The 23444-nt window shown below is 49.4% G+C and overlaps 1 protein-coding gene across 1 annotated transcript in view; it reads right to left on the reverse strand.

The window, feature by feature from the left end:
- SULT2B1 (sulfotransferase family 2B member 1) overlaps window positions 1-17643 on the reverse strand; it is a 28929-nt gene extending 11286 nt beyond the window's left edge. Inside the window, exons 1-2 of the mRNA XM_019741466.3 lie at window positions 17421-17643; window positions 232-371 (exon numbers count right to left, since the gene is read on the reverse strand). Coding sequence (XP_019597025.1) covers window positions 232-371; window positions 17421-17491 — 211 coding nt within the window. The 5' untranslated portion in view covers window positions 17492-17643. The remainder of the gene's footprint in view (window positions 1-231; window positions 372-17420) is intronic.
- Window positions 17644-23444: the final 5801 nt, after the last annotated feature.

The following is a 23444-nucleotide window of genomic DNA, read 5'->3' on the forward strand; positions in this document are numbered from 1 at the left end:
GGCCTCCCTGGGGACATGAGAGCTGACCTGGGGCAGGAGAGGGATCTGGGGGAAGGGTGCTCCTGGGGGAGGGACCTGCCAGTGCAAAAGGCCAATGTCACCCCAGTTCTGGACAGATCCAGCCCCCACTTTCCTCTTCCCGTTGTCCTCAGTGTGCCCATCTCCTCCCCTGTGCCACCCACACCCCCACTCTCCCTAGCACCTGCCTCCCCAGCCCAGCCCAGCAGGTACCTGACTTGGGGTAGGTGATGATGAAGATGTCATCGTCCTGCACCTCGGCGTTCTCCGTGATGCTGATGCTCTCAGGTGAGTAAATGCCGACAGGGAAGGGGATGCCCTTGTACCGGAAGTACTCTCCTGACAACTTCTGGCTGTAAGAGGGTGAGGGAGACACCATGAGGATGGGGAGGAGGTGAGGACAGAGGTCACCTGGGAAGAGCGGGCTTGCATTTGAGCGTCCTCCAAGGTCCCAGGAGCCTGCACTGCTTCCAGCTTTACAGCTGAGGGCTCCAGGACACACGGTGGCAGTGGCGAAAAGCGGCAGAGGAATCTCAGGAGAGGAGGGAGGGCAGGCAGTCAGGAGGGCAAGGGGCACCCCACTCGCTAGTGGGACCCTGGCACAGAACTTCCTCTGCACCTCGTTTTTTCATCTACAAAGTGAGGATGGTTTACTGAAACCCCACAACAACCCTGTGAGGTGACAATAATTATTATTGCCATTTTATGGATGAAGAAAGCGAGGAACAGAGAGGTTGAGTGACTTGCCCAAAGCCACCCAGCTGGGGGGACGTGGAACACTTCACATCTGCATAGTGGAGCTAAACACTTTCCATACATTTACTCTTCGCCCCAACTCTCGAGGAAGATGCTAATTCACCACCCAATTTGGCCTTGGTTTCCTCATGGGTAAGAGAAGTCGGTTGCCCTGCCCACGCCTACATGGCCACATATCAGCGGAGCCCACCTGCTAACCCAGATGTGGAGTCACCGTGAAGCTAAAATAGTTTTGAGCTTCAAGCCCCTCACTCAAGCTGCTTTTCCCCGCAATGTGTTCACATAGCCATACATGGAAGTAAAATTGTCAGAAGTGACATGTTTTAAAAGTAATCGGTTTAATCCTATCTCTTTCTGTTGCAACCTCCTCCGGGATCTCCAATCTGTGGTGTGGGACAAGGATGGGGATTTTGGGGGCCTGACTGAGGTGAAGTTGAATTGGGAACACATTTCATTGGCCGTTTGTGGGATATTGATAAGGTTTAAAGTCACGTCTGTGTATATTACAGCGAGTTGGCTGGGTGCAGGAATTGGGTGTAATGACGTGAAGACTTGGAGACAGAAGTTGGATTACAATATCACGCGTTCAACGGCACAAGTCACCAAAAGTATATGGTGGAGGGGGACACTCAGGTTGGAAGTGTGCAAACCCAGGAGTTAGTGTTATTATTTTTCTGAAATGTTTAGAGCATTTATCAGCTTTCAAAATGAAGAAATTATTGTAATGTCTTTTGTCACTCTAAATGAACATGCCCTCTACCTAAGGTTGTTGCCACCTGTCTTGATTCCTTTTCTAAAGGAGAACTCCCTCAAAATGATATAAGCTTCAGGCCCCGCAAAACCCCAATCTGCCCAGTCTTAGCCACCATACTGCATCACCTTCCATTTGTGTCCTTAGGACAATATATTGAACTGGGGGAAAGATTGTAAGTGGGTTATATCATCTGTGGATTTCATTTCAAGATCATGAAGAGGATGTTTCAAATCTCCTGTTATATAAAGAGGGTCCAACTGCACAGATGAAACTCAGAAACATATTGCTGAACGAAGGATGAGGAACGCTAGCATCCAGATTGTATGATTCCAATTATGGGAAATTCAAACACAGGAGACAGTAACCTATGGCGTTAGAATGAGGGGTGGTGGTTATCCTTGGGGAAGTTGGGGAAGTGAGGGGTAGGGGCAGATGGGGGCTGGTTACACGGTGTGCCCACTTTGCAAAATCCTTTGAGCTCTGTGCATAGCACTCATGTGAGTTTTACTTTAACAAAACATTCACTGAATAAAACATTAAAGGAAGAAAGATACTCTCCCCACTAAAACAACTGTTTTTAATAAAAAGGAGGTGAGGTATCGGGCCCACTGAGGTTGAAAACCCAGCTGACTTACAGAGGCCTTTTCTGTTCGTTCCGCTTTGTCTGCCCAGTTGACAGATGAAGAAACTGAGGCCTACTGAAGGCTATGACTTGCCCAGGGGGCTCCCGGCATCTTTCCTGAAGGCCTCCCCCAGCTTTGGAGATTTTCGAGATGGAGCATTTCTCCAAGGCCTGCCACTAGGATCAGGCTTGGAGCAGAAAGACAAAAGCTAGAGAACTGTGTCCTCTGCCTGGGGTCGCAGGAGGGCTCTTGGAGCCCTGGTGAGGCTCAGCCCAGCCAGCCAAGCTTCCCAAAGGGCAGCAGCCCTAGATGGGGTCAGGAGGGGAGCTGCAAGGAAAGCTGGTGTGTGGCCTGTGGTCTGCTGGCGAAGGGCCCCTCTGTCTCTGCCTGGGGTCTGTTCCCAGGGAAAAAGGGAGAGCGGGCTGGTCACCTCACAGGGGTGGGGGATTTGCAGTCCCTGCTTCTGAGGAACTAAAGTGGTACAGGCGTGAGCAAGGGCGCAGTTCTGGAGTTGGACATCTCAGGCACAGAGACTGGCTTTGGCATTTTTTCCAGAACTGAGGCCTGGTACTTAATCTGTCTGTGCCTCAGTTTTCTCAATGGTAAGACAGGAGTAGGAGAAATAGCACAGTATCTTGGTTAACGTCATAGACCCTGGAGCCAGAATATGTGGGTTTTAATTCTATGTCCCACCAACTGTGTCTGCAGGCAAGTCACTCAATCTCTCTGTTTTTTCGTGCATAAAATGGGGATAATGATAATAATTTTTACCTCACAGGGTTGTGAGCATAGAAAAAAATGCTTAGAACTGTGCCTGGCACAGAGTAAGCACCATATAAATGTTTATTATTTTTTTAACAGTTGGGATAATGGGAGGGTTTAATGTGTCAATAGCTGTAAAAATGATTGGCTCATGGTCTGCAATTAATACATCTGGGCTAAAATTATTATTATGCCCAGTAATAGAGGCAACACTGGACATTGTGTGAGCCCAAAGAAGGGGCTGCTTAGCACAGCATTTGGCACACAATGGGTCCTCAGCACATCGTTACTACTTTATTGTTCAGTGATGTCATCAGGTACCCCATAGGTTGAGGCTGAGCCGTGGTCTTCGTGATGTCACCAGTTGCTAGGCAGATTTAGCCCAGTGGGTGGGAGCTGTGAGTTCATGAGTTACCAGGCAGATAAGTAGCAAGTGCCTAGACATTGGCTCTCTCTGTGCCAGTGGCAACAGATCGCACCTCTTTGAGCCTCAGTTTCCTTGTCTGTCACATGAGGATAATCTCTATCTCAGGGTTTTTAATCCTACCTGAGGATTAAACGAGATAAAATATGTGAAAGGCCTCGCTCCTGATAAATGCGCAGGACACCGAAGCTCACGTTAGCGTTCAGCATTAGGAGTTTAGTCATTGATCTCGGGACTGCTCCTCAGGGGGAAAGTCCCGCCCCAGTTTACAGGAGAGGAAAATGGAGACGCCAAGAAGGAAAGGATCTTGGGCCCTTGAAGAGTCCTGGATCTTCACTGAATGCATAAATGAGCACTTACCATCTCCAAATCAGGGGTCTGAGCCACACCCCAGGGGGCCAGGGTGGGATCCACTGGGATATCCTGGTGCTCAGCCACTATTTGACTGACTGAATGAATGTATGGTGAATGAATGAATGTGCAAATGCATGAAAATGGTTACCAGAAAAAAAGCGAAGGAAAGTTAGACAGCATCGGTTATGTTCTCCCCCTGCCTCCTTGGTTCTCAACCCTGAGCACTAGAATCCCCTGTGGGGTCTTTAGAGATTCCCAAAGACTGGCCTCATTCCAGACCAGCACTGTCCAAACCGCTGTGCCCTCAGAGCCCAGAATGACCAGTTGTTCAATAAATAACTGAACACCAAGTCAGTGGGAGAAAGACAAATACCCTATGATCTCACTTACACGTGGAATCTAAAGAATAGAATAAATGAGCAAAGTAAACAGAAAGTCTCAGAGATATAGAGGAAAAACTGATGGTTGCTAGAAGGGAGGGGAGCGGGGGTGAGGAAGAAGGGGAAGGGATTAGACAGCATAAACTGGTAACGACAAGATTGCCACGGGAATATGAAAGACAGTTTGGGGGAATATAATCAATAATGTTGTAAAGATTTTGTAGGGTGTCAGATGGGCTCATGTCTTATTAGGAAGGCCACTTCATGGACAGTGTAGATGCCTGACCACTGCGCTGTACACCTGAAGCTGAAGCTGAATAATAATGAATGTCAATTATAATTTAATATATGTATAGTCACAGGATATGGAGTACAGCATAGGGAATAGAGTCAATGGAATTATAATAGATATGTACGATGTCAGAGAGGCAACAGATTGGGAAAGCAGGGTTATCACTTTGTGAGGGGTGAAATGTCTAACTATTACATTGTTTTGTAAACCTGAAACTAATAAAAAAAAAAAGAGTAGAAAAAGAAACAAACAAACAAAAATAATAACTGAACACCAATATTCACTAAAAACGAGGTATGGATGAAGGAGAGCTGGGATCTCCCTGCGTTTTAGGATGCTACAAGTGAGAAATTGGGGGTTCAGGGAGGGGAAGCAGTTTGGCCAAGGCCACAAGGCAAGTACCAAGCAGAGCTGGGATTTGAACCTCAGCCCTGTAGAGAGTTTCTGTCCCAGTCCCTCCTTCTCCATGGACCCCACACTCCAGCTAAGGCCCCACAATGCACTGAGCACTATTCCCACCTCCAGGCCTTTGCATCTGCTGTTCCTTCTGCCAGGAATGCTATCCCCTGCTTGGCTGAATCGCACTGTGTGCCCTCAAACAGGTGCTGTGCGCCTTCTCTCCCCACCTTGTAAATCAAACCTGGCCCTAGGGTGGCCTTTCCTCTCCCTGGGTCACAAGCCCATTTTGTTCCCATTCCACGTCCAAGGCCTGGCATGCGACTGTCACTCAACTGGAGCAAAGGAATGAAGACGACAATTGAGCTGGATCAGAGGCTTGCCGCAGGAATAACCGGCCCACATGATGGGCAAATAGCAGAGGACCTGCTTAGCCTCCCAGGAGGTGCTTGGCCTGCCCTGCTTGGGAGACCCCAGGACATGAGATTCTGAGAATGGCCCAACACGTCAACTCTCCTGCCTCCAACCCCCAGAGTCCACCGGCACTGGCTCTCCTTCTCTGTACCTACTTCACTGGTCCAGTTCACATCTCCTCCTTGCCCCCTGGAGCAAAGTAAAGAGAAAGTCTCTCAACCCAGTCTCTTCCCCAGTTTCTAGGTCTCCATTCTCTGACTCCTGTTCATCCACTTCATGGCCGCAGCTCCTCAGCCGGGAACTCAAGGCCCTACATAGCCTGGGCCTGCGCACTTCTCTGGCCTCCTCAAATCTCCAAGATCCTGTCTGACTTTCCTCTGACCCCAGGAGGGTAGGTGGGGCAGGGGAGCCACCTTTATGGAAATTCTATGCCAAGGACATGCATTACCACAGACTCCTCCCAGAACCCCATGAGGTGGGTATTGCGAGTTCCACTTTGTGCTAGAAGAAATGGAGGCCCAGAGTGGTTGATATATTTCCTCAAGGTCACACAGCAGTCTTCAAAGGAGGCCTCAGTAAATACCTGTCATTGAGCCTCCACCCCTCCCTCTGCCACTAAGACACAATGTGTCAGTCTCATTCAGCCTGGCACGCAACAGGTGTGCAATAAACAAACTTGTCACCAGTTCCAATCCCCTGGTGGTAGGGGCTCAGTCACCCACTCCAGAGGCAGCCCAGTCCACACAGTGGGGAATGAAGATGGGGTGAAGTTGGACAGATTTAAATTTGAACCCAGGCTCTGCTACCAACTAGCTGTGTGACCTTGCATACATGCCTTAACCATTCTGGGCCTAAGTTTTCTCATCTGGAGTAGGAAAATAGGAAGGCCTCCCTTGAGGGAATTTGGTGAGGATTAAAATACTGCAGTAGCCTCTAGCCTGGACTATTGCAGTCACCTCCTTACTGATCTCCCTGCTTCACCCCTGCCCCTTTCAGTCAGTTCTCCCACACGCAGCTGCCAGAGGGGTCTGGTTAGAACCTGAGTCAGCTCCTGTCCCTCTGCTCAAAAGCCTCCCCTTTCACTCAGAGTAAAAGCAGAGTCTTCACTGTGACTGCAAAGCCCTGCATGATCTGCCTTGATCCCTCTCTGCCTTCATTTTCACCCTCTCTGCCTTGCTTACTCAACCCCAGCCGCACTGATCTCCCTGCTGTTACACTTCAGACTAGTCCTGCCTCGAGGCCTTTGTACTGCCTGTTCTCTCTGTCTTCCATTCAGGCCTGTGACTGGCTTCCTCTTCTCCTTCAGGTCTTTGCTCCAACATCACTCCTTGTCACTGAGGCCTCCCCTGAAGCTCTGTTTACAACTGAACCCACCCCACCTCCTCACCCTGCTTGCTTTCTCATGGCACTTGTCACCTCTGAGAAGCTCTTATGGTTTACATATTACATTGATTGTGCCTTTCTTCTCAGCTTGCATGTAAACTCCATGAGGCCAGATATATATATATATATATATATATATATATATATATATATATGCACATATATATGTATATATATATATATATATATATATATATATATATATATATATATGTATATACGTATGTGTGTGTTTTTTTTTTTGGTCTGTCTTAATTACCCGTATATCCCAAAACACTGGCATACACAGAGGGTGTGTCAATATTAGTTGAAAAAATAAAAATAACACTAAGAGTTAGCCCTGGCACAGTACTCACCAGTACATTATGGGCTTTAATTCATTTATTTCCTCAACAACCTCAGAAGGCAGGTGGTATTGCTATTCCGTGTTACAAATGAGGAAATCGAAGCACAGAGAGGCAAAGTCACTTGGCTAATATCACACAGCTGCAGAGGGCAGAAATAGGATTTGAACCCAGGCAGTGTGGCCCCACAGTTTGCACCCCTAACCACCCAGTGCCATGGGGTAGCACTTCTGATCTCTTCACATGGTTCTCCCCTGGTCTGCTCATTCTGAGCAGACACTGTGAGGGGTTGGGGTTGGGGGCAGTCAGGAAGACATGGCTTTGACCTTAGGTAACTCACATAATATTTACGAGTCTCAGTCTCCACCTCCCTCCCTTGGTCACATGAATTTTTAACTCCTAGGGTATATTATTATTATTACATTGTATTATATATTAGTATATCTCAATGAAATAGCATAATATAAGCACAGATTTTAAAGCAGAGTCTCCCTCTCCTGCATGTTCACCCAAGAGAATCGAAAACTTATTTTCACACCTAACATTGTACTCGCAGGTTTTTAGCACACAATTTATAATCGCCCAATCGCCCATGTGTTGAAGGACAACCCAAATGTCCTTCACCAGGTGAGTGGATAAACAGTGGTACATGGACACACGCGAACTACTTGGCAATGACAAGAAATAAATCACTGACACCTACAGTGACGCGGATGAGTCGCAAAGGCTCAGAAGGTCATAATCTATAATCCCATCTACATGGCTGTGCTGGGCTGAATAATGGCCCTAATGATGTCATATCCCAATCCTTCGAACAGGGGAATATGTTACACTGCATGACAAAAGCTGTGATTAAGGATTTTGAGATGGGGAGATGGTGGGGGGAGGGGATAAATGTAACTGCAAGGGTCCTTATAAGTGGGAGGCAGCCGAGTTAGAATCTGAAAGAGAAAGTGTAATAATGGAAGCAGAGGTCAGAGGAGAGAGACTGGAAGATGCTACGTTGTGGCCTAGAAGGTGGAGGAAGAGGCCACAAGCCAAGGGATGCGGGAAGCTTCTAGAAGCTGGAAAAGGCATGGAAGGAAATGGATTCTCCCCAGGAGCCTCCAGGGGGAACCAGCCCTGCTGACACTTCACTTTTAGCCCAGTGACACTGATTTCAAACTTCTGACCTCCAGAAGTGTATGAGAATAAATTTGTGTGGTTTTAAGCCACTCAATTTATGGTCATTTTTTGCGGCAGCCATAGGACACTAATACAATGACATTTTCAAAAAGATATAGCAATATGGACAGAGACTAGATCAGCAGTTGTGTGGATGGAAGGGGTGGGAGAGAGGGCAATTAGGGATGGGGGAGCATGTGACTACAAAGACATGATGGAGCAATTCTGTGTCCTGACTGTAGTCATGGTTACACAAATCTATACATGTGTTAAAATTCATAGCACTATACATTCCCACAAAATAAATCAATTTTACTGTTAGATTTTTAAAAAGAACCTCATTGTATAAATTCTTAATGCCCATTAGCCATGATTATAACCTAACATTTGTTTGGCCAGTGTCCATCTTGGCTACCCAGGGATGTGCAGAGAAGCAACTTCCACTTCCGGTATAGGCCTGCCTTCGATTTGCTCTGTGACCTGAGGCCACTCTCAAACCCTCTCTGATCTCATTTGAAGAAGGAGCACCAGCAGGGAGGTAACCAAGGTCTCTTTTCCAGGGGCCTTCCAATCTGATGTCCAAAGAGAGTGCCCCATCCCTGGGAGCTGTAGGCTTTTTTTGCCCGAGGTGAGGTAAATTCATTCATTCGGCCCACAAATATTTATTGAGTACCTACTATGTGCCAGGCACTGAGGGATACAACAGTAGGGGCAACTGACAAAAAAACCCTGCTACAGCTTATGTTTGAATGAACAATGAAATTAACACAAAATGTTTTAAATGTAATAGTATATACAAATGTAGTAGTATATACGGATGGTGATGGGAAAACAATGAAGCAGGTGGGGGAGAGGGGGCGCCTGGGGAGACGGTGTTGCAATTTTAGATAGAAGGAGTCAGGGGAGGGCCCTCTGAGGAGGTGACGTTTGAGCAGCCCTAAGGAGGTGAGGGAAGGAGCCACGTGTGGGTACCAGAGGGAAAACTGTGTGCACAGGAGGTGAACGGATAGGATAGGCTGCTGGGATTCTGGGGTTTGCATGGGGCTGGAACTGCCCCCCTCTTCCTGTGTGCGGGGCCTTGTCTTCCAGGAATGCCATCGGGCCCATGATGACTTTGTCAGCAGCTCTGCTGTCCTGCTGACTCACGGCAGGATGCCTGTGGTCAACTCGCCTTTCTCTGAGGAGTATTGCCAAGATTCTGGGAACCTGAACTGGGTTCAACACGCCTCATTTCCAGAACACACTGTGCAGTGTCCAGCCGCCATGCCTTTGCCTGATAGCAGTGCCCTTCCTCACCTCCTGAAATTCCGCTTGGTGACCATCTGGGCAAGCATCCCTGGCTGCTCTGGGCCCCTCGACTCTGGCGGAATGACTCAGGCCTTGGCCAGAGTGCAGAGAAGCAACTCACCTGCCCTCCATGGCAGAGCGATTAGAGTAACATCTCTGAGAGATCATTTGGTAACATTTCAATTATGCAGGCCACCTCCACTAAAACAGGGGACACCCCTCCATGTGCATTATTACCCATCTCAGCATTCTGTTTGCTTCTTTCCTAGCCCTTTTAATACTTAGTAACTATTTTCTTTAGTCTATTAACTTGTTTAATTCAGTCTTCCCCACTGGTAGAGGGGAAGAGGGAGCAAAAATTCTCCTCTACCATGACCCACCTCCAAGAAACAGCGTCTGCCATGCAGGCAGCACACCATATTTTCTGAATGCATAAATGAATGTGACCCCCAGAAATATATGGAACAGATATGTGCCCTGGAGGAAATGCCCAGTGAAATATACACCAGGGTGCTCATTGCAACATCATTTGTAAGAGGTACGTGAACAACAGGGGGACTGGATAAATACATCACAACTAGATAAAAAAATCAGGACCCTGCAAACATTGGAACCCAGCCTGTCAAAAGGAGGTTTTTATGTCTTATAGGGGTTTGGGTGACACACATATTTCTCAAAACTGTCACACTTCAGATTTGTGCAGTATATTGTACATAAACATCATCTATGAAAAGAGAAACCCATCAACAAATACTGAAGTCTATTTAATGACATGTATCCTGGAACTTTCAGAGTGAAATGTTCTAATAACGTCTGCAACTTCCTTTGAAATGCATCACAAAGAAGGATGGATAGCTGGACGGAAGGATGCACAGACATAATATCATAAAATAATAAAATATAGTAACATTGTAGTGGTGGTGGGAATAGGGGTGTTCACTGGATAATTCTTCTAATGTTTTTCTATGTTTTGACATTTTCATAATAAAAGGTTAGAAGGGTAAGGAGGTGGTAATTATTTGGCCAGGTGTCTGAGATATTATAAAGAGTGAAAAGGCAAGGAGAGAGCCAGATATAAAGTAATATCTGAATTATATTTAAAAATAAATAAGTAAAGACAGGATACACACATAAAGAGAAATTTTCTGGCAAGCAAACATGTTAAAAGTGGTTGGGTCTGAGGATGGCTCTGGGGTGGTTGAACTAGAATATTCCACTTCATGCCTTTCTGGATGTTTTGAATTTTGAATTGTGAACACAGTGGCAGTGACTGCCACATGCTTGCCCTCTGCCCCTTTGGCTGGTGGGACCAGACCTGTCTCAGTGGACTTAGGAGCCACAGGTGGAGAACGGCAGAGCCTGGGCCCCAAATCACGTGACCAGGAGAGCCCACGTGGGGCTGTTTGTTACATCTGCTAAACTGCCTCAATATGGTACATGTATATGTTTCTTTCTTTTTAGATAATCTAGGAAAATAAATTCTTGGATCCTATTTCTATATCTGTTAGTCAATTGGTCATCTGGCTTTATTAATAAATCATATATATATATATAATCATCTGGGTTTGTTAATAAGTTAATGGTCTCTGCCAACACTGTCATGCCAGCACAGGGCATCCCAGTACCACCAGTTTGGTGTACAATCTAACAGTGTTTATAGAAGCACAGGCAAGCATATTCACGGTGTGGGGGCTCAGATGCCTTCTCCTCAACTCCCTTCCCCCTCTCCCCTCCCCCTCTCTTCCTCCCCTCCTCCTCTCTTTCCTCTTCCTTCTAAACAATACTGATATCACATCTTAAACTTTACTCTGCGTCTTGCTTATTTTTCAGTTCCTATATCATGACAATCTTTTCAGATCAGTCCATAGCTATCTCATCCTTTTAAAAAATAACTGCAAGGTATCCCACTTTCATCCTTTTAAAATGATTTCCTTTTGAGGAAACGCACTGAAGTGGATTGTGACTAAAGCACAGGACCCCCATGCTGTCCAAACCCCTATCCCGATACAGAACGATCCATTGCTCCCAGAAATCTTCCTGGGGCTTCTTCCCTGTGAGTCCCCTTCCCCACCCCAGAGTCCACTGCTGCTCTGAGTTGTCCCATCATAAACTGAGTTGGCTGGTCTTGGGTGTTCTACAACTGTCACCTTATAGAACGTCCTCTTTTGTGTCTGGCGTCTTTTGCTCAGCATAACGTTCTTGATCTTCATCTGTTTTTCTGTGTGTATTAGAGTATGTTCCTTTCTATGGCTGAGTAGAATTCTACTGTCTGAATAAATCACAGTGTGTTTATCTATTCCCCTGCTTCCAGATGGGGCTATGATGGATAGAGTCAATTCCCCCTCCCCATTCTTCCCCCGACCCTTGACAATTCTTGCACATTTAAAAGTTATAAAAACATAGATGATTTTAAAAAGTTGAGATATATCATTTTGATGTGTTACTTTTATAATAATAATAATAATAGACCCAAAAAAAATCTAGGTAAAGAAATGAATCACTGGCTTCAAATTCTCAGGGTTCTTTGTACTGCATCACTGACTGTGCCTTCGAAGGCCAGCAGACTCGTTGCACGCCCATGGCCTGCACTGCTCCACCTCCTCTGGGTCCCCACACCAGCACGGCCAGTCTTGTTCTGTTTCCACTGCCAAGTTCTACTTGTTCCTGACACACTCCCTGCTCCACCACACCGTGGGCCTTGCCTTTAGCCTGAAGGCTCTTTTAGACTTTTCTCTTTCTTTCCTTTCTTTCTTTCCCTCTCTCCCTTCCAACTACTATGTGCTTCTCCCTGCTCTTGGGGTACAGCATACTGGAGCCAGTCATCCAGCAGAACTTTCCAAGAGGATAGAAACAGCCCACTGTGCACCTCTGGCCCTTGAAATTTGGTCAGTGCGACCCAGGACTTCAATTTTTAATTGTATTTAATAATAATTGATTTTAATGGAAACACTGGCACTCAAGTCAATTATTGGAAAACTTTTTAGGTGAGTTTGGAATAACTCAGGCCTGGAATCAACTTTCAGCTGTCACAGCAATGAGATCTGAATACAGATCCATTCATTCCGATAGAAGTCTAGCGGCCGATACGAGAAAATACACACTCTATTTCAGCGGATTAGGATGAATAGGAAAATGTAAAATAGCTCATTGATAATTTTGGCTATTGATTACATATTGAAATGACAGTATTTCAGATATATCAGGTTAAATAAAATATATAATTAAAATTAATTTCACCTGTTTCTTTTACTTTTTTTTCAATGTGGCTACTAGAAAATGTTTATTTAGGGAGCTCACATTATGCATCTACGGGACAGCATTGGTCTGGAGGGCGGGCCAACAGACAGACCACAGACCCATTGATCAATTATAGGGTGATAGCCTCCTGATGAAGGTTATGGCCACAGAGGGACAGCCTCTTCCCGCAATTTGAGGCCTCTGTCTGGTCCCTTTCTCTAGAATGGGGCTTAAGAATGAGGTCTCTGGAGCAAATCTCAGAGGTATGATTTTCTCCAGGCCTTGGTTTTTCAATCTGTAAAACGGGAATCATGACATTGGCTGCCTCACAGGGAGGGCTGTTAGGAGACTGAAAGTTGCATGGCTGACGCTCAGGAAAGTCATAATTATTATCATTCTTTACCCTGACCCCACCCTTCCGGGCACCTGAGCTCCGGGCTCAAGAAGAGTCACAAAAATTAGAGGAGGAGGAAGGAAGGATAACTGTGCAAACCCTTACTCAGCAGAGAACCTGGTCTGGCCCTGGCCCCAGCATCACCCGCTGCACCCATTTCACAGATTCACAGCTCCGAGAGCCTTTGTGGCCAGCAGGGCCCAGCTAGTAAGCAACATGAGTGGGACTTGAACTCAGGGCTGCCTGCCTGCGGCCCCGGGCATTCTTGCCTGCAGTGTCCTGGTTCGTGTCCTGGTTCCTGTCCCGGCCCGCGCCTGGCGCCCCCTGCGAGTAGCTTGCCTCACCTCTCCCATACTCTGGACCTCCCCAATCCAGGCCTCAAGGTCAGGGCCTTCATCCTTGCCTTGGCATCTGATGCCATGATGGTCCACCAGGTCCCTCTCTCCCTCCCCCAGAGCTTTCCTTCCGCAACCTGGGCTGCTCGGTTCTTTACAGGTAAGTCCTGGCTCTTCCCATTTCCAGATCCCTAGGCAGGCCTACTAGGCACACATCCTACCTTCCCATTCCTCAACCCCTAGAGAGCAAGTGGGAATGGAAACATACCTTCCCTTCATTTTCCAAGCCTGGGTCCCTTGCACGGGGTGTTGGGGCGAGGGGAAGGGGGGCTGTGAGAATTCTCACCAAGGTACATTATCTACTAGAGGTGGCCCAAAACCCCATCCTCTCTGCCTGCCCAAATTTCACCCAGGCCAGGAGGACCGATGTCTTATTATTTGTTGATTGCTTAAAATCTTTTCATTAGGGACCCCTCACACCCCTCACCCTTGGAAAAAGCAGCTCTGTGGCTGGCAGGGCTGTAGACATAAAATCATTTGAGTGGCTTGGCCCTCCCCCAGGAAGGAGGGGCTGGGCATGTAAACCGGGGCTGGCGACCTCAGCCATAAAGAGGCCAAGATCAGAAAGGGCCTGCACGTGGACTTCACGATCAAAGGGAGGGGAGGAGCAATAACCACAGGTCCAAATGCCAGCTTGGCTTCTTCTGGCCTGAGTCTCTCCAGGAGGGGCTGGTCAAGGTGCAGCCTAGCACACAGGATATTCCAGGAAATACAGAGAATTACCTACTAAGCCTCCTGCCTGGCAGGGGCTATCTCCTGGTTCCTGCCCCTCCTTCATCTTGCTCATCCTCTAATTCTTTTCACACCTGCCCCGCCCCGTTCAGGGTGTGAGAAAGTCAGGTTGCCTCCTTCAAATCCCGGCTCCACCTAACTTGGCAGTTGTGTGACCTTGGGCAAGTCACTCAACTTCTCTGGGCCTCAGTTCCCTCCATCATAGGTGGGAAAATATTTCATCTCAAATGGTTGTTGTGAGAATTGAATGAGGTAATACGCGGAAAGCACTCAGCACAGTGAGTACTTAAAATAATTCTATAGGGATTCATGTCCCCTGGGCTTGTCTCCTCTTTTGGCTCCCCCGCCTGTAAACTGATCGTAACTATCTTTGTCCTGCCTACCTACCTTCTAACTTTTTCCTCTTAACATTTTTATTTTGCCCTTGTTATCCTCCCTTTTTAGTCCACTGCATACATACAAGGTATATAGAACACATATAAAATTTATAAAGCATAATTGATAACAAACCCCATGCACTAGAACATTCTGTGCAATGTGTCTTGCTGGTGTCTCTGGGCTCCTCCTCAACTCCTGGGCCTCCTCTCCACAACCACTTTCCCGAATTAAATCCTTGTCAGTTGCTTGTTTTGGGGGGGGGGACGACAGTTTTATCACATAGGCTTGTACCCTCAAAACAATATATTGCTTAGCTTTTCTTATTGGGGGAGGATAGTGTCAGAATTGCTTCTTAGATTTGACCTGAAGAGTCACTCATGTCACTGTTGTGTAATAATGGTCCCCACAGGAATTTTCCACTGCTTATTTGGTGCCCTCAGATCCACACAGCCTCTCATTTCCTCCCAAGAGCCACTGTCCTTTTGCCCCTCCTGGGTGCCCTGCCCTTCCTCACCTGTTTTGTCATCCTGACTAATCTTTCTGCAAGCTCTAGCTCAAAGGTTGCCTTATCTCACTCCCATTCATTCCTTGACATCATAGCCCCCACCCCCGCCCTGAGCCGAGGACTGCCGAGGTGGTCCCCACGCTGTCCCTATCTGTGAACAGGTCAGCATCTGGGTGTCACGGGACAGATTCGAAGCTAGAAGTGTGATCAGGGACCTACCTGTGATGGCCAATAATCTTAAAATGTGTGAGAAGGAGTTTGCCACACGAAGGAGTGAGGTCCTCCCAGGCGAAGGAAACTTCAGGCACAAAAGCCTGAAGGTGTGTGATTCAGGCTGGAGGGGCAGTGGAAGCAGCCAGGTGGGGCCCAGGCAGTGAGGAGGGTGGGAGCAGAGTAGCAAGCCCGCAGGAGGAGCAGGGCCAACAGGGGGACCCCAGTCCCTACGCCCCATTTTAAACCAGAACAGCTCCATTTTGATCTGTATGATGTAGTTCTACTTGGGAGTAAGAATTCTCTTGGACAAAGGTATCAGTGCCTCGAAAAAGGTTTGGAAACCATTGCCGTGGGTGCTGAGGAGCCTGGAAGGGACTTGAGCTGGGGATGGTCAGGGGTAGATTTGGATATTAGAAAAGATTTCTCTGGGAATCCCTGCAGAGGGAACTGAATATGCAAAGGCACTGGGGCAGGGAATAGTGAGGTGTGGCCAGGGAATTTGAAGTCATGGGGTAGATGGAATGCAGGCGAGCAGGGAGATTGAGCTGGGAGCCCAGACTGCCAGAGCCTGGAGACAATTTGGGACTGGGAAGAGGGGAGGGGCAGCTCTGGGAAGGATCGGAGGCGGAGGTGGGAAGGTTAGGGCAAGGCTCTAGGGGCAAAGATGAGGCCTGAGCAGGGGCCATGGGAATGGAGATAGTCAGGTCATAGGAGAGTGGGGCTGGGGAGTGACAGGCAGTAGGAAGGAGAGTAAGGAAAGGACAAGGACAATGCCTGGGAGTCTGACCTGGTGACTGAGATGGCAGCCCAGGAGGCGGAATCATTCTGGGGGAGCCGCTGAGTTCAGTGAGGATGTCGTGTGTCTGAGGGGCTTGGGAGGGAGCCCCAGAAGGGATGTTAAGGACCCTCCTGAGGGGCAGGGATTCCAGGAGCTCATGGAAAAGAAAGTTTAAGGTCCTAAGGCCACCACCCAGCAGGCTGCAAACATTCAGGTCTAGAAGTATCTTATAGGTGAGGGTTATTTACCTCCATTTTTCAGGTGAGGAAACTGAGGCTGAAACCTTCCTAGAGGTGGGGAGCCAAAGAAACTGCAGAACCCAGAGGACCTGGAGAAGAGAATGCTGGTACTTTCCTCAAGAATAGCTGGGACCAGCCTGGTGGCCACTCTGAACCTGAGAGGCCTACAGACACTGCGAGACTTGTCCATGTCACACAGCAATCAGAATTGAGCTGCTCCAGTCTCTGGAGTCTGGGCCACTAGGGAAGCCTCTCTGTGTCCCAGCTCCTGGGTGAGGAAGGGGAGGGGAGGGCCTGAAACAGTACAGCCTTGCTGTGTGATCTTGGGCAGGCTGCCTGCCCTCTCTGAGCCTCCTCATGCTCGTTTGTAAAATGGAGCCATGAGGAGGGGGTATCACCTATACTGTTGAGGAGATGAGAAAGCACAGACTCTGGGATCAGATAGACTGGGTTCAAATTGGCATCTGGTTGCATGATCATGGTAATTTTGCCCCTTGGCCTCCGTTTCCCCATCTGGAAAGTGGGTACTATAGAAGTGTCTGATATCCTCAGGAACAAAGGAGTCACGCTCAAGAGATGGGAAGTGCTCCGTCCTAACCTCTCCTGAGAACCAAGGAGTCGGGGCCCACTCTCCTGGCCCCCAGCCCCCTGGGACACAGTCTCTGGCTTTGGAACTCAGTTACATCCTGCACCCCACCCACCTATGCTCTCCCATCCTCCCCCAAATGTTGCTGGTGGCACATTCTGAGCCCCTGTGAGGGAAAGCACCCCCACTTGAGGGCTTTGAGGAGAGGGGCACTGTGCCAGCCAGAAGCCTCAAGGAGGAAAAAAGTACAACAGCCTTCTTGTTTCCTGAACAACTACTACATGCCAAGCCCCCTGCTCTCATCCAGTCCTACATCAGGGAGACAAATGATTTATGGGCCCCTTTGACAGACAGAGAAACTGAAGCCCCAAGAGGGACATGGACACCCCAGGCATCCCAGCTAGTGACTCAGGACAGCCCTAGTCACCTACTCCCTTCCAGGAGGGACCTGCACTCCAGGGTGGACGAGCCAGCCCAGCCCAGCCAGCCAAGCCTGGGCTGTGTCTGAGGCTGCAGGAGGCCAGGGGCCAGCTTTGCGGAGGCCCCTGGCTCTTCCCTCAGGCCACCTGCTCTGGGGGGGTCTCGTGGCTGGTGCCCACGTCTGGGCCTCACCTGATTTCCGAGATGTTGTTCTCGTAGGTGTCCCACAGGGCCCGGGTCCGGGGCTCAGCGGGCCCGTCCATGGCAGGTGGGTGAGGGTGGGGAGGGGAGGACACGCAGGGAGCAGGCAGCACGGGGATCAGGTATGTGCAGCAGCAGCGTCTGCCACCTGGGGAGCCCGCCAGGTGTCTACCTCCACGCCCAAGGGGAGGGGCAGTACTCAGCCGGTTCTCCCAGCTGCTACCCACGCCTCCAACAGCGGGGAGAGGCCGAGAGGGAGCCACCCTTCTCCAAAGGTGGGGAGGAGGGGTGATGAGCACGACCTGGGCATCTTGTGAATGCGTGGGGCAGAGTCCAGGGGTTCAGGGTCAATCCTGCACTGGAGCCTTCCGGGCTGCTGGCTCTGGGCATGTTCGTGCCCACCTGGAGCCTGAGTTTGTTCGTCTGACTAAGGAGCTAATCCCATCTCAGAGAGTTTGTTTGTTCGTTCGTTCATTCATTCATTCATTCATTCATTCATTCATTCATTCATTCATTCACACATTCATTCATTCCTTTATTTATTCAAGAAATATTTATCGAGCGCTTCCTGTCTGCCATGCACTGGTCTAAGTGGGAACCAGACAAACAGAAACTGCCCTCGTGGGCTGACACTGTAAGGGGCACACGTAGAAACACAGTGAGAGAGAGACGGAAACACCCAGACAGAGACAGTGAGAAACATGGAGAGACCAAGAGAGAACAGAGACACACAGAGACAGAGCTATGCGGAGGGTCAGAGATAGGGAGACAGAGGCACTTTGAGAGGGTCAGAGACAGTGAGAGACACAGAGAGACAGAGACACAAAGACAGAGACATCGAGAAGCCAATGGAAAAACAGGGAAACACGGGGTCAGAGACAGTGAGAGATCCAGAGAGACCCAGAGATAGAACAGATAATCGCCAGACATGGTTGGTATGGGAGTTTGAAGGTCACAGCGCCTGGTTTGATCTCTGCTCCAGTACCTCTCAGCTGTGGCTCCTAGAACCAGTCCCATCAGCCCTCTGTGCCTCAGTTTCCCCACCTGTGAGTGGTATTCATGTCATTGGGCTGCTGTGATGACTGGATGAGACATTTCTCGAGTGGTAGGCTCAGTAAAGCCAGCGTCCCCTTCAGCTCTATCCCCCCAAACCCTCTGGTGTCCTGACCCTCAGAGATCTGGAGTCTGGCCACAAAGCCCAATCTTCTCACCAGAAGTGACTTCTTTTTAAAGGAATGTGTGTACTTTATTCAAAACTATATCTGAACAGATAAGTCTAGGAATAATATAAGGATCCCTGTGATCCTCCTACCCACGGAGGTAACCACCATCAACATGTTGGTGGAATCTTTCTAGAAATTTCTCATTTTTCTAGTATGTTGTGCCAGACAAAATTTGGTTGGAAGAATAAGTACAAAAATATCACCATTTAAAATTCTATTTCCTGACCAATTACAGTTTGCCATGTGTTGTGTAGGGGAGAGGAATGGGGCCTGTCAGATTCACATAACAGATGTGGAGAGGGGCTCAGAGAGGTGGGGTGACTTGCCCAAGTCACATAGCATTACCCACCCTCACTCTGAGGGGGAGACAGAAGACAGACATCCTAGCCTGTCACGCTCCCTCAGTTCATCTGCCCAAAGGCCCATCTCTAGTATGCTGTGTTATGGGGAGCCTCCCCCCAACCCCCATCCTGCCACAGTTGAGTTTGAATCTTGCCTTGTCTTATTTCAGTATTAACCTCGATGTTCCTATCTGTGAAAAGGGCTCCCTTGCAGGATGGGATGTACAATCAAGATGGCCAACTCTTCCTGTCTGGAACTGAGAGGACTTCCCTGATGTCAGAATGTGGGGGTGCTGAGTGGAGACACCTCGTCTGTCTGTGGGGTCCAGGCCTCCTTGCCCTTGTTCTGCCTTCAAAAACCATTTATTCCTGGCTTTGAGAAGGTGACAGCCCTGTCTTATCCCTGTGACGGGAACCTCCCCTCAATCCTGTCACCAGGTTCCCCACAAAGTTTCAAGAACCAGAAGAGAGGGGCACTGTACCAGCCAGAAGCCTCAAGTTCCAGAAGGGAGGGAGAGTCTGGGGGGAACGGAATGCCCAGGTCCCTGAGGGAGATGGGAAGGAAAATGTGGGAGGCAGTCCTGGGGGACAAAGAAAACCAAGAACACCCCATAAGAGTGTAGAGGAGGATGTTGAAGGGACAAGGAGGGCCTGGAGGCTGTGTCTGACTGGGACGGGACCAGCCAAACACGGGGATCCAGGCACCCAGAAAATGCTCCCACCTCAGGCCTTTGCACCTGCTGTTGCTTGTCTGACATGCTCTTCCCCAGACACCTGGGAGCTTCACCACCTCCATCCAGGTCTGCCGTCACCCTTCCTCTGAGTCCTCCCACCAACGTCGCCGTCCCCCTCTCCTGTTGTACTTTTCTCCATAGCACTCATCACCATCCAACACTCTAAATGTTTTCCTTCTTGGTCTTGTTGACCGTTTGTCTCCTCGTCAGATTGTCAGCCCCATGAAGATGGGCCTTATAATGTTTGTCCCCTGTTGGCTCCTGAGGGCTGTGCCTGGAGGAGTCCCCAGAAAGCAGTACATGTTCAATGAATGCTGTTGGTGGAATGAACGAATCATCACAGGGTGATGGGGAATGAGTGGCTGGGTCACTGTGGTGCGTGGAGGACTCAGCTAAATCTCTTCAGAAAATGGAGGTCCGGGATGGGGAGATGCAAGGCCTGGTTGTAGAGGGCAAGGGGCCCAGACTCCTAAGGTGGCAAGAAGAACCAGGAGACACCAGAGTAGCATCTTACCCAATGACAGGAGAGGAGAGACAGTGATGTGGACCATTGATTCCACAGAAATAAATCTGGGGACTTAGGCATATGGGAAACAGGGAAGAGACTCGGAGGGGGATGGGAAGAAGAAAGTGGGAAACACAATGCCAGCTCGTGGGAGTAGTGGGAGGAGCAGCGATTATACATCCATCCCTCTATCATCCGTCATCCATCCATCCATCCATCATCCATACATACATCCTTCCATCTATTCATCATCTCTCCCTCTCTTCCTTCCTTCCTGCTGTCCTTCCTTCCTCCCTCCCTCACTCCCTCCCTTCAATCTTTCTTTCCTTCCATCCATCCCTCCCTTGACTATTATCTGAGAAGACTTCCTCTGGGTCAGGATCTACTGTGTCCCCAAATGAGACGGGTAAGTAAATACAGTTTAGAACTGTGCTGTCCGATACAGGAGCCGCCGGCTACACCTGGCTATTTAGCATGAGAAATGTGATCGAGGGAGTGAATGTTTCCAATTTTATTTCACTTTTTTTATTTCAATTTAACTTTAAAATCAGAAACAGTATAAAACACTTTACTCTTTTTTTTAAGAATTTTTATTTTATTTTATTGGGGAACATTGGGGAACAGTGTGTTTCTCCAGGGCTCATCAGCTCCAAGTCATCCTTCAATCTAGCCATGGAGGGCGTAGCTCAGCTCCAAGTCCAGTCGCTGTTTTCAATCTTTAGTTGCATGGGGTGCAACCCATCATCCCATGGAGGAATTGAACCGGCAACCGGGCTTGCACTCCAGCTGCCCGTCTGGAAGCTCAGCTACAGCTCATTGTCTTTAATCTAGTTGTGGAGGGCGCAGCTCACTGGCCCATGTGGGAATCAAACCGGCAGCCCTGTTGTTGAGGGCTCGAGCTCTAACCAACTGAGCCATCCAGCCAGCCCGTAAAATGCTTTACTCTTAATGCATGTTAATGCTTTGGTAAGACTTCATTTCAACTTAACTCTTGGAACCCGAGAGTCAGAATTGAGATAAAACATGTAAAGTATCTCACGAGTAATTTTTATATTGATTACATATTGAAATTATGATATTTTGGACGTATTGGATTAAATAAAACATATTCCTAAAATTAGTCTCACCTGTTTCTCTTTACTTTTTAAAAAAAAAAGTGCTACTGGAAAGTTTAAGATGACACACGTGGCTAAGTACTAATTGAATTGACCTTGCTAGACTGGGTCTGCTTGGTGTCCTGCCTGTAGACATGGGGCCTCTTTGGGAGGTCACAGCAAGGATGCCCCAGAAGGGGAAACTCACCAGGTGAAGGACCTGAGTGGAGAAAGCCTCCAGGAAGGCCTGGTGTAGGCAAAGGCCTAGAGGCTGGAGAGACAGAAGGGCAGTATTTCCTCCAGGCCAAAGGGGGCGCATCTGGAGATAGGGGGTATTCTTGGGTCCTGGGGTGGGGGCTCACATCCACCCTTGGGGGCTTAAGGGCAGCAGGGTACAGTGCCAGGTAAGGATGGGGGCTGGGCTGCCTTATGCCCCAGTAAGCCCCCAGGAAGATGAACACATCACCTGTATGTGCTACTAACCATAAGGGGGTCCCACTTGCACCTCAAACTTCAGGGGCTGAATGTGAAAGGGGAGCAGGAATTGGTCTCCCTGGCCAGGCTGAGTGCAGAGAGCAGAGATGGAGAGCTCTCAAGCATACCCCTCTGCCCTGGGCCCCTCATATCAATTCTTTGGCCTCTCTCCAGCCCCCCCCAACCGGGCCCCAGGAAACCCCAGGTATGCTATTTTGCTCATGGAGATCAGATATGGGCAATGGGAGGTCACTGGGTCACAAGGTCATGTTTCCATAGAATCGGGGCCATTGTCACCTCCAGAGCCCGACCTTTCCATTAAAAGCTAATAATTGCCAGGTATTCTGGGATTGCTGAGGACAGGCCAGCTCTGGTTGCTTAGAGGCTGGGTTCCCGAGAGGGCAGAGACTGGGGGCAGGGCTCCTAAATCCTTGAGTCTGGAACGAAGAATCTGAATGGAGTGGAAAGGGACCCAGAGTGCTCCTCTGAGAGAGGACTGGCCGAGGGCCTGGACCCCTGGGTCTGAGGGAGGAGGGGCTGGGGGCCTGGACCCCTGGGTCTAAGGGAGGAGGGGCTGGGGGCCTGGACTCCTGGGTCTAAGGGAGGAGGGGCCAGGGGCCTGGACTCCTGGGTCTGAGGGAGGAGGGGCTGGGGGCTCAGACTCCTGGGTCCTGGGGGAGGTGGGGGGAGGAGTCAGGATTCCTGTGACCCAGACAAAGACGAAACTGGGACACCTAGATACCTGCACCTGGGGAAGGGGTGGGTCATGGGTGGGGGACGCCAGTGTCCCCAAGGCTGTGGAGGGCCCCTCTGAGAAGGAAACAAGACATCATCCTGGGTGGAGTGGGAGGAAGGCAGTTGACACCTCAAAGCCGGCATGACTCCCTTCCCCCAACCTTCCCCTTAATCAGTGGGTCCATCTTGGGGTGTGCAGCGTTGTAGAAACCTCCTTCTCTGCTCTCCACCCCGATTACTCCATCCGCATGGATGAGCCTGCCCCAGGGCCGATACCATACCCAGCCCCACCCCACACACTCACACGACCTGTCCCACCCACCCTGCTCCAGAGCTGGGTTGGGGCTGGGCTAGAGGCCTGGTGGGGACAAGCTACAGCTGGCGTCCTCTGAGGGAATGCCTGACCTGGGGTCCTGGCAGTGGACAACCACTGGGGAGGGATGCTCAGGGGAAGAGAGGTGCTGAGAACCTGGGTCTTTACTAGTTGCCTGGTCACAAGAGGAGACGAGGGGTGCGGAGCAGTGCAGTTATACAGCGATCAGGGACCCCAAGAGGTCAAGCCTAGTGGTGACAACGTGTGAGGGAACCTAAGCTTTGGTGGCCTGGACTCCCGGGTCTGAGAGAGGAAGGGCTGGAGGTCTGGATTCCTGGGTCTGAGGGAGGAGGTTGGGGATCGGGAGTTACCTTCCTGGTCCTGGGGCTGGGACGGACAGAGTCAAGTGAAGGTTCTGCGGTAGGAGTATTGGCAATGGGAGTCTGAGGTCCACAGGGATGGACGCGTAAACAAAGGAGACACCCCTCCCCCACGTCTTCCAGTCCTCCCGGGTGCTCCCAGCAACATCCTCAACCTGTCCCCAGAACACTCTTCTTTGCCAAGATGCCAGGACCAGCCAAACCAGCTGTGCCAGT

The sequence above is a fragment of the Rhinolophus sinicus genome, chromosome 8, assembly GCF_057876585.1.
Source record: "Rhinolophus sinicus isolate RSI-liver-muscle chromosome 8, RSI-T2T, whole genome shotgun sequence".
In the NCBI taxonomy this organism is placed as follows: domain Eukaryota; kingdom Metazoa; phylum Chordata; class Mammalia; order Chiroptera; family Rhinolophidae; genus Rhinolophus; species Rhinolophus sinicus.